We start from the raw sequence: 14,237 nt of genomic DNA, 5'->3' as shown, positions 1-14,237 counted from the left end.
GGGCCGTTGCTAGAGCCTGGCGCCGCGCAAGTCCCGCGACGAAAGTAACGGGCGGGGAGGGATTGTGGGGCGTGGTTAGAGGGGGGAAGTTCCGCCTCAACCTCTCGGCGGCGGGCGGTGTAGCCCTTGTCCCGGGAGACGCGGTCCGACAGCGAGGCCGAATCGGTGAAGCTGGGCCTCACACCCCGCCAGCCCCGGGCTGAGTTCCCTGCTGACCCTGGCGGAGGCCCCTTAAATGGCACGCGGTTCTGGAAATACACTCTCAAGGTGTAGTTGCAGTGAGTTCTGAAAAATGCAGATCCTACAGAACACTTTTCCATTTTACCTTTTCCAAAATTCTGTTTCGTCGTGAGAACTTGGTTCTGTTACTTTTTCTATGGCTGTGTTAAGATGTAGTAGTAATGAAAGCTATCAGAAAAATTGTGCGTATCTTGATGGTTTGGTTTGCTGGAAAACTACACACACGTAGAGTTGGAAGTACATTGTGCACTTTTCCATTTGGGAATCAAGCATAATATGTGGATAAATGATAAAGCCATTTTCCCTTGCCCCACCCCAAAGAAAATCCAAACCTAAGGAGTGCACGTTAAAACTGTGAGATTCAAAAACACAATGGCCAGGTACTGAGCTTTGTATTTATTAAATGCTTTGAATTTAGCATAGGAGGGATAAAGGACAGAAGTTTGCCCTAGGGGAGCTTAGGACATCAAATAATAAATTGTAGGAATTTCACAAGAGCTCAGGAGTGGTCAGTGAAGGCTTATTGGTTGGACTTGGGTAAGGTCTTGGAGAATGATTATGGCTTAGAGCAGTGCTTTCAAGGGGATTGTAGGGGACCCATTTGTGGAGGTCCCATTTGTAAGCAAGGAAATATATTGAGTCAAAACTACACTTTTTTTTGTTGTTAATTTTTTTACAGTAAGCTCTAATCCCAATGTGGGACTTGAACTCACAGCCCTTGAACTCACAGCTTGTGATCAAGCTCCATCTACTGAGCCAGCTGGCCCCCAAAACTACACATTTTAAAAATGAATTAGTGTAGTGTGAAAATGTCAGTGCATGGCACTTGGTAAAGTTAAGTATTGCTTCATGGAGTGTTTGGGTTTTTTTAGTTTTTTTAGATTGTATTTATTTATTTGAGAGAGACGGCGGGGGGGGGGGGGGGAGAGAGAGAGAGTCCAAGCAGGGGGAGCACTAGAGGGAGAGGGAGAGGCAGACTCTCTGCTGAGCAGGAAGCTCGATATGGGGCTGGATCCTGAGCTGAAGGCGGACGCTTAACTGACTGAGCCACCCAGGCGCGTCACTTCATGGAGTTTTACATTACAGATGATCCACGACTTACCATTGGTTTGATTTAGGATTTTTCAATTTTATAATGGTGTGAAATCAATATGCATTCTGTAGAAACCATACTTTGAGTTTTGACTTGGTATTTTCCTGAACTAGTGATATGTGGTATGAAACTCTCTTATGGTAATGGGTAGCCACATCAGGCAGGCCACACAAGAGTAAACAACCAATACACTTAGAACTGTTCTGTATCCATACAACCATTCTGTTTGTCACTTTCAGTACAGTATTCAATTACTTGAGATATTTAACATTTAATTATGAAATAGGCTTTGTGTTAGGTGATTCTGAGCACACTTAAGGCAGATTAGGCTAAGCTAATTCAGTAGGTTAGGTGTACTATATGCATTTTCAATTTAGGTTGGGTATGTGGAAACATAACCCCATCATAAGGAAGATCTGTGTGGGCATGTGTGTGTGTGCACATCCTTGTGCACTAGGTTGTGTTTATAAGATGTATTTCTTTTGTGTATTTCTCCTTAAAAAGTTTGAAAGCCACTGCTTTAGGAAAATGACGAGCTTTCTGGGTGAGAGAAGTGGTGATGGCAAGTCTCCAAGCCAAGAATAAATAATTTCCACCCTTTTCTTCTTTAACAGCTTTAGTTCAGGTACACAGACCAGGAAAGCAAATGATGCTATTTATTAATTGAAGTGATGAGAGTATTGGTTTACTATTGCTGTGTAAGAAATTACTCCAAAATATGGCTTAAAACAACCTTTTGATTGTGTTCATGAATTGTGTGTTCAAGAGGGCACAGAGCGACAGCTTTTCTCTGATAACTCAGCTTGGAAGTCTCTGAATGCTAGCAGAGATCATATGTGTAGCCTCTCCACGTGGCCTGAACTTCCTCACAGGATGGCAGCAGGGTAATCAGACTTCTTAGTTTAGGCGCAGTGCTCCAAAGTCAAGTGTTGCAATGAATAAGGTAGAAACTACATGTTCTTTTCTGACGTAGTCTTAAGGAGTAACACAGAATCACTTCTCACATATTCTTTTGGTTATATTTTAAGGCCTGTCCAGATTATAGGAGAGGGGACATAGATAGATGTCACTTCTCAAAAGATTGTCAAAGAATTTGTGGCCATTTCTTAAAAACCACCATAATATGTCACAGACAACTCCCAACATTGCAGTGGTTTAATACAATAAACTTTTATTTCTCACAGGAAATCCATTGAGGATGTTACTAGTCAGATGAAACATTAGATTCAAGGATACAGGTTGTTAGTTTTTTGGATTTTGTTGTTGTTGTTGTTGTTGTTGCTTTTAAAGTTTTAGTGGTTCTACCGTCTCCCAAGACTTGGGTCCAACAGCTTATCTGACAAAAAAGAAAGCATGGTGAAACATACAAAAGGTTTTAGAGGTCATCCCTAAAAGTGACATATATCACTTTGCCCACATTCCAAAGGCCCCTGCTTTAACTGCAAGTGAGCCTGGGAAATGTAGAGAAACATATACGTATTGGTAAGCACCAACAGTTTGCCCTATTCTAGATTTTTCACCAAAACCCCGTAGTTCCCACTTCCTCCATTCTATTCTCAGTTCTTCTTTCAAAAGGACAATTCTTTCAAGTCTTTTCAATATTTTTTGTTATTTTATTGCATATGTCAAAGTTACTTATATTGTAATTTTTTGATTGACAATTTCAGATATTATCCATTGACTTTCTCCTATAGAAGTCAATGATAAAGCTCTTTTATAACACCTCTCAATATAGTAGTATCCCAATTTTTGTTTAAATCAACATTTGTAAATGTCATTCAACCCCGATATGTTGTGTTTTCATTATCTTTCGTTATCATTCAGTTAGAAATTTTTTCCAGTTTTCTCTGTTATTTTTTCTGTGAGCCATATTTTACTTAGAAATGGATTATTTAATATTTAAGATTTTTCTAGATGTCTTTTTGTTGCTGTTTTCTCTCCTACTGCTCTTGTTGTCAGACAACATACTCTGAATGATTTCAATTATTCGTAACTTTTGAGATTTGTCTTATGGTACGGCACAGGCCCATCTTGTTGAATGTTCTATGTTCCATTAGTTAAAGAGAGTGTGTGTTCTGTACTTGTAAGGGATAGTTGTTCTGTAAATGTCAATTAAGTTAAATTGCTTGACTTAAGTATTGTTCAGATCTTTTATCTCCTTACTGATTTGTGTGTGTGTGTGTGTGTGTGTGTGTACATACTGATTCATCAATTACTCCAAGAGGTGTGTTAAGATCTCTAACTGTAATTGTGGGTATTGCTTATATTTTCCTTTAGTTTTATAAATTTCTGCTATATGTATTTCGAGGCTATTTTATTAGATGCAAACACATTTAGCATTGGTATGTCTTCTTAATGAATTGACCTCTTATCACTATGAAATAACCTTATTTATGCCTGGTAATACCTCTTGTCTTGAAGTCTATCTTATCTAATATTAATGTTGACACAGTAGTTTCTTATGATTAATATGTGCATGGTTCTAGAATTTACATTTGTTTCTTTTTTAGAATTTCTATTTCTCTTGAAATACCCCATCTCTTCTGCACCATAATCTAACCTATATTGTAAAATCTTTAGCATATTTATAACAGATGCTGTAAAGTCCTTTTCTGCTAGTTACAACTAGGTTCTCAGTGAATTGGTTTGTATCAACTGTGCTTTCTCTTGATTATGGGTCCCATTTTCCTTCTTGTTTGTATTCTTGTAATTGTTTTATTGTGTATTAGACATTATGTGGAAAAAAACTGTAGAGGATGAAGTGTTATTTAGTCTTCAGAAAGCAGAAGCCTATTACTCTCCTTGGCATTCAAAGTGAGATGTCGGGGGCGCCTGGGTGGCGCAGTCGTTAAGCGTCTGCCTTCGGCTCAGGGCGTGATCCCGGCGTTCTGGGATCGAGCCCCACATGAGGCTCTTCTGCTGGGAGCCTGCTTCTTCCTCTCCCACTCCCCCTGCTTGTGTTCCCTCTCTCACTGGCTGTCTCTGTCAAATAAATAAATAAAATCTTTAAAAAAAACCAAAAGATGTTGATCTTTTTATTCCTCCTAGACTTGAGTTGAACTTTAGGGTTGGCTTCAGCTTTAACTGGATTGAGTTCACCTGTGACTAACCCAGCTTCTAACTTCCCTCATCATAGCCAACTCATATCTCGTCAATACTGAATTGGGTAAAGTTGGGACTGAAGTTTTTTTGCATTTTTGCTTCACCTTTGGAGTCAACTCTGTCCGGGCCCTGGAACCCAAGTACTGTCAGAATGTGTTGGCCCATATAAGTTCTCTATCTTTCCAGCCCCTCCTCAATTGCTGCTTTTTAGACAAAACTCAGAAGTGAGGCGTAGGGGTCTGGGAAGGGATTGTTTGTCTGACTCATTTGTTTTTGTATTTGGGTGTCTTTCAGACTCCAGTTTGTTCCTCCAGCTCACGCCAACGGCTAAGGTCCAACTGATTTCTCTTCATCTCTAAAAAGTTACTGCACCATGGCAGGCCAACACTTCCCTCAGTGGATGGGCAGAGCTCACTGCCGGGTAAGGAAGCTGCCAGAGCTTTAGGCTAACTTATAAAGAGAATATTTCTTTTTGGATTTCTGGTCACTAAGGCTTCCAGGTAGGGAGGCTTTGAAGGCTTGCAGTTGCATAGGGCCTGGTGATTAAATAGACCCCAAACTTGGCTTAATGGTCTCATGTCACCATCTTAAAATTCTTAATTTTTGAACAAGAGACTGCAATGGCACAAATGATGTAGCCAGTCCTGCTTACTGGTACCCACTGCTCTTCACCAACCTCATAGAAAAATAAGATTTTTATTTTGTCTGGGTTTCTCTTGTCGTTACTATGGAAGCATAGGTGTTTTGAATTCTTCTACATTATACTGAGAGCAGAAGTCCATTTAATTTATACCTACCTCCTTTTAACATTTACCTTAGAGAACTTTTGAATTTTATATTGAAATTATCTGAATCTTTCTCGTGTTTCACTTCCTTAATATGTTTTTCTAATTTCCTTTAATTGAAATGCGGGTATTATTTTAATGGATAAAGAAGATACACACACACACACACACACACACACACACACACACACAATATGGAATGCTACACAGCCATGAACAGGATGAGATATTGCCATTTGCAACAACATGGATGGACCTAGAAGGTATTATACTAAGTGAAATAAGTCAGACAGAGAAAGACAAAAACCATATAATTTCACTTATATATGGAATCTAAAAAGCAAAACAAATGAATAAACAAAAGCAGAACCAGAACTATAAAAACAGAGAACAAACTCGTGGTTGCCAGAGTTAGGGGGATGTGCAACATGGGTGAAGAAGAATGGGAGATACACGCTATGGAATGAATAAGCCACAGGAATAAAAGATCCAGCATAGAGAATACAGTCAGTGATATTGTGATAGTGTTGTATGGTGATAAATGATAGCTACACTTGTGGTGAGCAGAGCATAACTATAGAGTTGTTGAATCACTATGTTGTACACCTGAAACTTATGTAATGTGTGTCAACTGTACTCAAATTTTTTAAAAAAGAATTTTTTAAAAAGAAATTGGATACTATTTTTAGTGCTTAAACTAGAAATGGTTTGATAACCATTATAAGAAAAAAAAGGCAACATTTAGATCGTTTTAGTTAGCCTCTTTATATTCCATGTATTTCAAAATATACTGATAGCTTCCTTCTAGCAAAACTACTACTCTCACTCTTTCTGAAGATATTGTATCCTGAACATTTTTTTTGTCTCTAAGCATTCTGTGCACACCATCTCTTATTTATTAACCTCTCGATCTAGAGTCCCATGTTTTCCCATTAAATTTTTTTGACAGCTCTATGTAGCTTGCTTTTGAATACTTATTTTTATGATTGTCACATATACCTTTTATTTTGCTGTTATTTGTTATATATTTGCTTATATTCATCATATATTTTAAACTATTAGAGAATGAGATATTCTCTTCAACCTCAAATGTGTAGCTGTTTTTACAAAAATATGGTGATTTTGTAATCTTGATCATTGTATATGTTGATGTGAAATATGTGTTTTAATAAGTTAAAATATACTATAGTCTTTTCAAACATGTCAATATCAGATCATTAGGATATTCTGAATTCCTCTTATTTTTGCCTTCTTCTCACTGGTTTTTCACTCTCTGGAATTGGTCTTATTATTCTTCTAAGTAACTACATATTTCTCTGACATTTATCTACTCACTTATTCATTAATTTATACACATTGCAAGTAGTTATTATGCACTAACCTTGAGCCAGTCACTGTATGAAATTTTGACAGTTCAGCAATGATTATACCATAGTTTCTATCCTCATATAGATATGAATCTGCTGTGTGTCACAATAGATAATCTTTTGGGGGAACCAAGGAAGGCTTCCTAGAAAAAGAGCTTTTAATTTGATGTTTAAAATAAGAGTTAAATAGGCCAGGAAGGGATTGGAGGGAGAGGGTTTGGGACAGGGAGCCTTCCAAGCAGAAGAAAGAATGTGTACACAGTCTCTAAGGCAAAGAAGAACGAGATGTGGTCTTGATTAAAATTAATTTGTCTAATGAAAGACTATGTTTTCAACTTATGAGGAAACTACTAATAAAAAATGGGATTATTACTTATTACACTGAAACATCCAAATATTTTCACCATGTCACTAGTGTGGCCTTTTAAATACGTCATCAGTAAGAGGGGCAAGTTAGTATATTTTTGGCTCTGGATTTATTTTAGACACCATCCAGCATAGCCCAAAATATCTTGGAACTCTTGTAGGAATTTGAAATGAGGATATTCAATAGGATTCTTGTGGGGTTTTTTCCTAAGAGCAATATATAAGAGGGAAGCCTTTTATGGAATTTGGTTTGGAGGCTTGGGATTTAAACATTGATCTCTGTACTTTTCCAAAGCGCAGGGACTTTACAAAGTGAATATTTTACAATGTCTTATGGCTCTGAAAATTATAACTTAAATCCAGCATCATTTACTTAAGTAAATTATATGTAAACATCATAAACAGTCTGATTTTATGTTCATTAGCAATATTGATTTTACTTCATTAGAAAATGCAAAAACCTCCAAGGAACATTGAAGAATTCTTAAAGTTTCAAAATTGGGTGAGTAGAACATCTATTTTATGTGCCAATACATCTTTTAAAATATCAATTGTGGAGGGGCGCCTAGGTAGCTCAGTCAGTTAATCACCTGACTCTTGATTTCGGCACAGGTCATGATCTCAAGGTTGTGAGATCAGTTGAGCCCCTGCTTGGGATTGTCCCTATGCCTCTCTTTCTCTCTTCTCTCCCTCCCCATCCCTAAAAAATAAAAAATTTTAAAAAACGTATCAGTTGTGGAGATGTGGAAGGCTTAGGAAAAGACTTTAAGAATAGAAATTCAAAAAACTGCATTTCAGTGTGGGAAATACTTATAAATATTTATCTCTTTTCAGTAGGCTCTATGTTGTAGCCTTTCCCTCTTGTCAATATTCTGTTTTCTTTATGACTTTGAGAAAATTCTTGTTCTATATCCTATCAGAAGAATTATACAGACATTTTAAATAATTTTGCTAATATAAGGTGTTTGTCTTAATATACCTTCAAGAATATCTGATAATTATGAGTACTTACCTCATTTATCCATGTACCACAGCTTAGACTCACAGGTAATTTGCAGAGGTGTTCAGTTTCCTTGATTGTTGAATCAGAATGAAATATTCAAAATGTGTTTTCATGTTGAAAGCTGCAGTTGCTGTTGTTATTTGTAAATACTGACTTCTGGGGTTATTGGGCTTGCTACAGACAAGCCTTCCCTTGGGTCTATACACTTGTGAGTCTGAAGGTCAGGTTTGTTTTGTCTTGAAGAATGTCAAGAGCTAGGATAAAGATGTTAGTATGGAAAACAGAGAGAAAAGGAGGCTTTTTTTTTTTTTTATGAGGTATGTACATAGTTTGAGCAGATTGGACTTTAAATAATTTGCACCTATTTATGCTTGTATATAAAGTTTGCTTTGACTAAACTGTTGAGAGGAGAATTTCAAAAATATCTATTTTTAAACATCTATTTTCTGTTCTTCAATTTTTTTATTTTTTATTTTTTTTTAATGTTTCAGAAAAGCACCGAGTTCCCTTTAGGAGCAAATAGAAAATGAAAATATTCCTAGTTTATAAGAGTTTATTTCAGTCACTGTGGCAGAGCCTAACTTTTTAAACTACTATTAGAACAAGCTTTTTGCAATTATTTTGATTTAAATAATGATCGAAATGTGCTGTAACCTAATCACAATATTTGAGGTCTTTTAATGCCAAGGGAAAAGAATTATAATTAAAATTAAGCCAAACTCAGCAAATAACTATGGAGACATTTGGGCTATACCATCATACATGTTTAAGGATCTATGATTTCAGATGAAAATTTCTAATTATTTCGAATCGGAAAATGCATAATCACTCTGCTTAAGGATAATGCTAATCAAATCAAGATCATAGGTTTATGCCAGCCCTTCACCAAAGATAGAACAAAATCAAAATCAAAGCATGTCTTATTGATGGCAAATAAGAAGCACTATCTTTGTATGCATTTATATTGATAGTCTTCAGTTTTTATCAGATGGCATTTGATAAAACAACATATATCCATTTGTACCATTTTGTCATTTATAGATTTATCTGTAAAATGTTTCTTATTGTCTGGATTTCCCAACCAAATACTTGTATTTTGTAATTACTTTTTTTAAGGTATGACTATGTGTATGCATTGCCAAGCTGTTGGATATTTGAAAACATCCAGGAATAAAATGACTGGATGTTTAATTTTTTGTTTCCTGGACAAAACTTTTGTCTAGAGGCATTGGTAAGAAGGTAATAATAACTTCCTCAAATTCATTCAAGAAATATTTTTGAGGGGCGCCTGGGTGGCTCAGTAGTTAAGCGTCTGCCTTCGGCTCAGGGCGTGATCCCAGCGTTCTGGGATCGAGCCCCACATCAGGCTCCTCCGCTAGGAGCCTGCTTCTTCCTATCCCACTCCCCCTGCTTGTGTTCCCTCTCTCCCTGGCTGTCTCTGTCAAATGAATAAATAAAATCTTTAAAAAAAAAAAGAAATATTTTTGAGTACCTATTACCTGCCAACCACATGAATAATTAGAATATACCAGGCAAAATCAGGCAAAGATCCCCACCTTCATGGAGCGGTCATTTTTTTTTTTTTTAGAAATGAGGCATATGATAAACAAACGAGTAAAACAAAACAGAAATTAAAATATATTCTAAACTGCTTATGGCTTCCTGGAAAGCCTATCTATTTAATTTCCCTTTAAAATAAAAAAGCAAAGGTATGTATCTGCATAGTGCTGTGGTGGTTAAGAACAGAGCCTCAGATCCCAGCCCTGCTACTAGCTAGCAGTAAACCAGCACCTGGAACCCACATGTTAGCTCTTAGTTCCTCATGTCTTCTAATTGATCTTTTGTCACATCATCTAAAGCTGTCTCATTTTGGCTGATTCCTACCATTTTTATCTTTCCTTTGTAATTTTAATATTTTATACTTTCTACTCCTATCTTTCCCCTCTGCCTCTTATTATAGTTCTGTGTACTTTTTCTTTTTTTTACCTTCAGTCATTTCTCATTTATCTATCTGATTAATTCCCACATTCTCTTCCTGCTTCTTTCCCCTTTACTCCATCACCATTCTGTTTCTATTTTTATTTTTATAAAAATATTTTATACTCTATTTTTATAACAGGCTCTTGTTCCACTAGTGTTGCATTATTATCAATTTTCTTACTTTTCCTATTCATTCATTCATGTAATGATTTTTATTCACTACCTACCAGATCGCAGGTATTGTTCTGGACTCTGGAGATACAACAAAGAACAAATCAGAGAAAAATCCTTGCCATCATGGAATGTGCAACACCCTCCTTCTGCACTATTTCTCTTTAGTGTCACACTTTTTTAGTCCTTTTGAGTTCTTTAGGTACTGAAGAATGGAATTCTTTTCTTTTTTATACCTCACATTTGATCTTCCCTGTTATTTAATTTTTATTCTGTGTCTTGTTTTTCTGTGATTTTTACCTAGGAGTGCTTTAATCTCGCAGTTCATCGGTATCAATTTTCAGTAACAAGTCTACTACATTTGTAATCCAGACCTAGAGGGTACTCAGATTCCTGCTGTGCTTTTTCGAACAGGATCAAAGTAACTTTATGATAGAATAATTATTTCAATCCCATTCTCTTTGTTCGGGGAACAGCCTGTTTGTTTGTTGTCTGTCTGTTTGTTTATTCATCTGTCCATCCATCCATCCATCCATCCATCCATCCATTTAAATCCCTCCTTTTATTAAAACTTAAGGGAAGAACTGAAAGTCACTTCTTCTAACCTTAGTCATTCTTCGTATTTCTTACCCTTTTTTGGATACCTCAGCACTTTTTTTAGGGCTTAGGACATGGGTGGAGACCTAACCATATATTTAGTAAACAAAATCTCTTTTCAAACTTCACGGTCTCTCTTGTGGCTATTAGGCTCCGTCTCTAGTTGTGTACTAGTATGCAGTATTTTGTGCTTCTGCCACTGCCAAAGTTTAATTTCAGTAATTAAAGTAAACATAACAAATACGTAGCCAATTCTTGCTTCACTGACCTTTTAAATAAGATCAATGTTTTCCCGAAGTTATCACTGAAGACTATAGTGCCATAATGGAGAATTTAACTCTTCAGGGAACAGACATTTCCAGCCCAATTCTTTTGTCTCTTTAGAATTGGAATACATTTGTTTTTAAATAACTATACTTGCTGTGGACTCTGGATGTTTAAACGCTAGTAGTGCTGATTTTCTCTCTGGCAGTAATGACTTCACTTTTGCCTGTCAGCTTGTCTGCTTATTGGCTACTCCTGTATAGCTTCCCTAGGTCTGGCTACACAAGTTACTTTCAGATGATATTCTATTCAAGGAGCAACTGGCTGAAGGCAAAATAGAAAGGAATAAGAAAGGGAAGGAATCAGAGAAATGAAGGGGAAAGGCAGGTGTGAGCTAGTACAAGATCATCGTCTGGTATCCAGTTAATCATGCAACCACAAAGAAGCCAGTAAAAGAATCAGGGCTTATTTACGCATCACCTTCTTCATGTAAATGGCTTTGGGACACCAGTCAATCCCCTTATTACCTTGGGAAAGTACGGAAGACAGAGTCCAATCAGGCTTAGAGGATTTCAGGATATTTTATTCCCCTCGTAATATACTTCAATATCTTAGGAATACGGATTGCGTTCTCTCAAGTCTGGCATAAAGGATATATTTTCATAAAGGTTTGTGTATATTGTAAAATCCTGTCAAATGCCATTTCCATTTTAGCCTCTCTCCTCTCTCCCAACACCCCTAGCAATAGCAACACATGACCTATAAGGACTGTGTTTCCGAATGTGGCTGTCATTCTGACTTGACAGTGTTTGTCTCCAGGGATTGTATCCTGTGATTATATCTGATTCTTCTGAGGTATTTATTCTTTTTGGCATATAACATCCAAATTTTAATGCAGGAAAACTTCTCTAGGTGGTTGTATCTTGTTTAAGGTACACATTTGTAGGATTTGGGAGATGGCACTTCTGTATCAAAGTATATTCTTTTTTCTGAAGTGACGGGGGACCTAGATATCTGGGAAAGTTTTCCAGAATTAAAAGCTGTGTATTATTTAGGTACCTGTTATTATTAGCACAATTCATAAATCAGACGTGTATGATGGGTTTAGGGAACTTCAAAGAAAGAAAAAGGCAGTGGAATAAACCAAGGCATGTTTATAATTCCCATTTAGCTAAATTCCCAGACTATCTCACCCAAATTCCATTAAAGAGTCTTATCCTCTGCAAATTTTCTACCATTCCAAAAAAATATTCTTTTACTCATAAACCTTTAGTTATGTAGGCTAACTTTGTTTTGCTATTAGTTGATTATATTAAAAGATAATCTTATATTTAGATTTACAAATATGGTTATGATTCCCCTTACCTTCCTTTCCTTTCATTTCCCTTTCTTTTCCTCCCTTCCTCTATTTTCCTGTCTGAACAACTTAGTCCTAAAGCCATTTAGGGGCCCAAACGAGGCAGGTGTCCATATTTGCACTGGGGAGGATATGCTGTCATGGCCTTGAGCAAGCTATATGAACTCAATCATGATGAGGGGAGTGTTCATGTGACACCAAAGGTGTCTGAGCTCAAAGGAGTGAGGTGGTAGCCACCTGCGGCTGGGGACAAAGGGTGTTTTTCAGGGAGGTATGGAGTTAGGCAGTGGCTTGTATGGGAAGTCAGAGCCCAAGTAGGGGTAACAAAGCTGTCCCTGCAGAATTGGTAGCCTGGGATTGGATGTCAGAGTCGAAGCAGAATGAAAAGTGCATCTGCATAGAAAAGAGGCTCCCAGTGGATAGGAGAGATTGATTACCTGAAAAGACTGATCAAATAAGTATGTACATTAAAGATAATGACAACTAGATATTTCACTGTTAGAGATGATAATTGTGATATGGAAGAGAAAACTAGAATGTTTGGAATTTGAATTTCAGGTTGCAGTGTGAACTCATGGTTTTAAATAGATGGAGGTCAAGAAAAGACTGGGGAATTTTTAGACCGAAGGAGACAAAAGATATATGAAGCCCAAACGTAATACGTGATACTGAACTAGATCCTTTTGCTATAAAGGGCATTACTGGTTCAGTTGATAAGACTTGACCAGAGTCTGAGACTTAGATAAGAACAATGTATAAATGCCAATTTCCTAATTCTGATGGTTGTATTTTGATTATGTAGGAGAATGTTTTTGTTTTTGGGAAATACTAATGTATTTAAGGATGATGGGGCATCAGTCAAGTAAGCAACTTATTTTCAAATGATTCAGAAAAGTTTTTTGTAAAACATCTGAAACGTCCGAAGTTTATGATTGTTTCACAATTTTTTAAAAAATGCATTTAATGAAAAGTAATGCTGTATTGTACAATATGTTGGGGACTTGAAACTAATGCAACATCGTATCTCAATTATACTTCAGTAATATAAAAGAAGGTAATGCTGTGGAATTAAATCTCAATTTTAGCTCATTGATTTAGAACTCTAGTATTTAAATTTATTAAAAAGGACTTAGGTTATGTTCTGTCACATTTTTTGCAGGATTATTGGCCAAGGGAAATCCATTTTGGAGATAGTGATGAGTGGTTACACACCGTGAAGCAAATAAAAGAAGATAGTTCATTTACTTCAATTTATACACATCTGTGGGGAACTGTCCCTCGAATACATGATGCAGTCATGGCCATGGAGACAAGATTAGGGGAATGTTCAGTCCTTTTGAAAAGCCATGCCTCTAAAATATTTGAGTGGAGGAGCATAATTTTTGATACAAGTAAGCCTTATTTTTTATGAGTAAAGTAATGGTCAGTTGTGTGTGTCTGTGTGCATTCTCATAAAGAATGAAATCCTAAGGTATAAAATATCTAAGAATACAAACATTATTTTATTTTTAACACTTCTTCATTTCAGCATAGTTTAATCAAGATTTTTAGTTGAACATTAACAGGTGGATTTAATGAAAGTGTTGTTAGAACAAAGCCTAAAACAGTTGTGAACTTTGTTAGGCTGCAGCGGAGGTGACCAAGTATCAAGAAAACAGGATTGGATCAATTCTGTATTGGTACTAGAGACAAGCAAGTCAGCAAGGGTCAGAACATAAGAACAGAAACACGTAAAACCCAAAGTAAGTTGAGCTCCATGAGCTAGGTTAGCTTGTAGCAAGTGTAGAATTCAGTGGTGAAAAACTGCAGACTGAGGAAAAAGCGTATCTGCCGTAATGATCATTTTTACTTCTTTTCAGCATTTATATAACATTTTTCTTATCTAGTTGTATTTATTAATACTTCCAGAGTA

At 36.6% G+C, this 14,237-nt stretch overlaps 1 protein-coding gene across 13 annotated transcripts in view; it reads left to right on the top strand.

Moving 5' to 3' along the window:
• The first annotated feature begins 102 nt into the window (after positions 1 to 102).
• The window catches only part of FAM227B (family with sequence similarity 227 member B), a 195,864-nt gene continuing 181,729 nt past the window's right edge, over positions 103 to 14,237 (top strand). For 7 of the 13 annotated variants that reach the window (XM_044390977.2, XM_044390979.2, XM_057306166.1 and 4 more), the window contains exons 1-4: positions 112 to 267; positions 4,730 to 4,856; positions 7,402 to 7,455; positions 13,485 to 13,716. In XM_044390977.2, coding sequence (XP_044246912.1) covers positions 4,809 to 4,856; positions 7,402 to 7,455; positions 13,485 to 13,716 — 334 coding nt within the window. In that variant the 5' untranslated portion in view covers positions 112 to 267; positions 4,730 to 4,808. Of the gene's footprint in view, positions 279 to 4,729; positions 4,857 to 7,401; positions 7,456 to 13,484; positions 13,717 to 14,237 lie in introns of all 13 variants that reach the window. The other 6 variants (XM_048219071.2, XM_057306164.1, XM_057306165.1 and 3 more) reach the window with 4 other exon arrangements.

Source organism: Ursus arctos, unplaced genomic scaffold, assembly GCF_023065955.2.
Source record: "Ursus arctos isolate Adak ecotype North America unplaced genomic scaffold, UrsArc2.0 scaffold_36, whole genome shotgun sequence".
In the NCBI taxonomy this organism is placed as follows: Eukaryota; Metazoa; Chordata; class Mammalia; order Carnivora; family Ursidae; genus Ursus; species Ursus arctos.
Note: the sequence above shows the minus strand (reverse complement) of the source record. Positions and strands in the feature narration are given on the sequence as shown.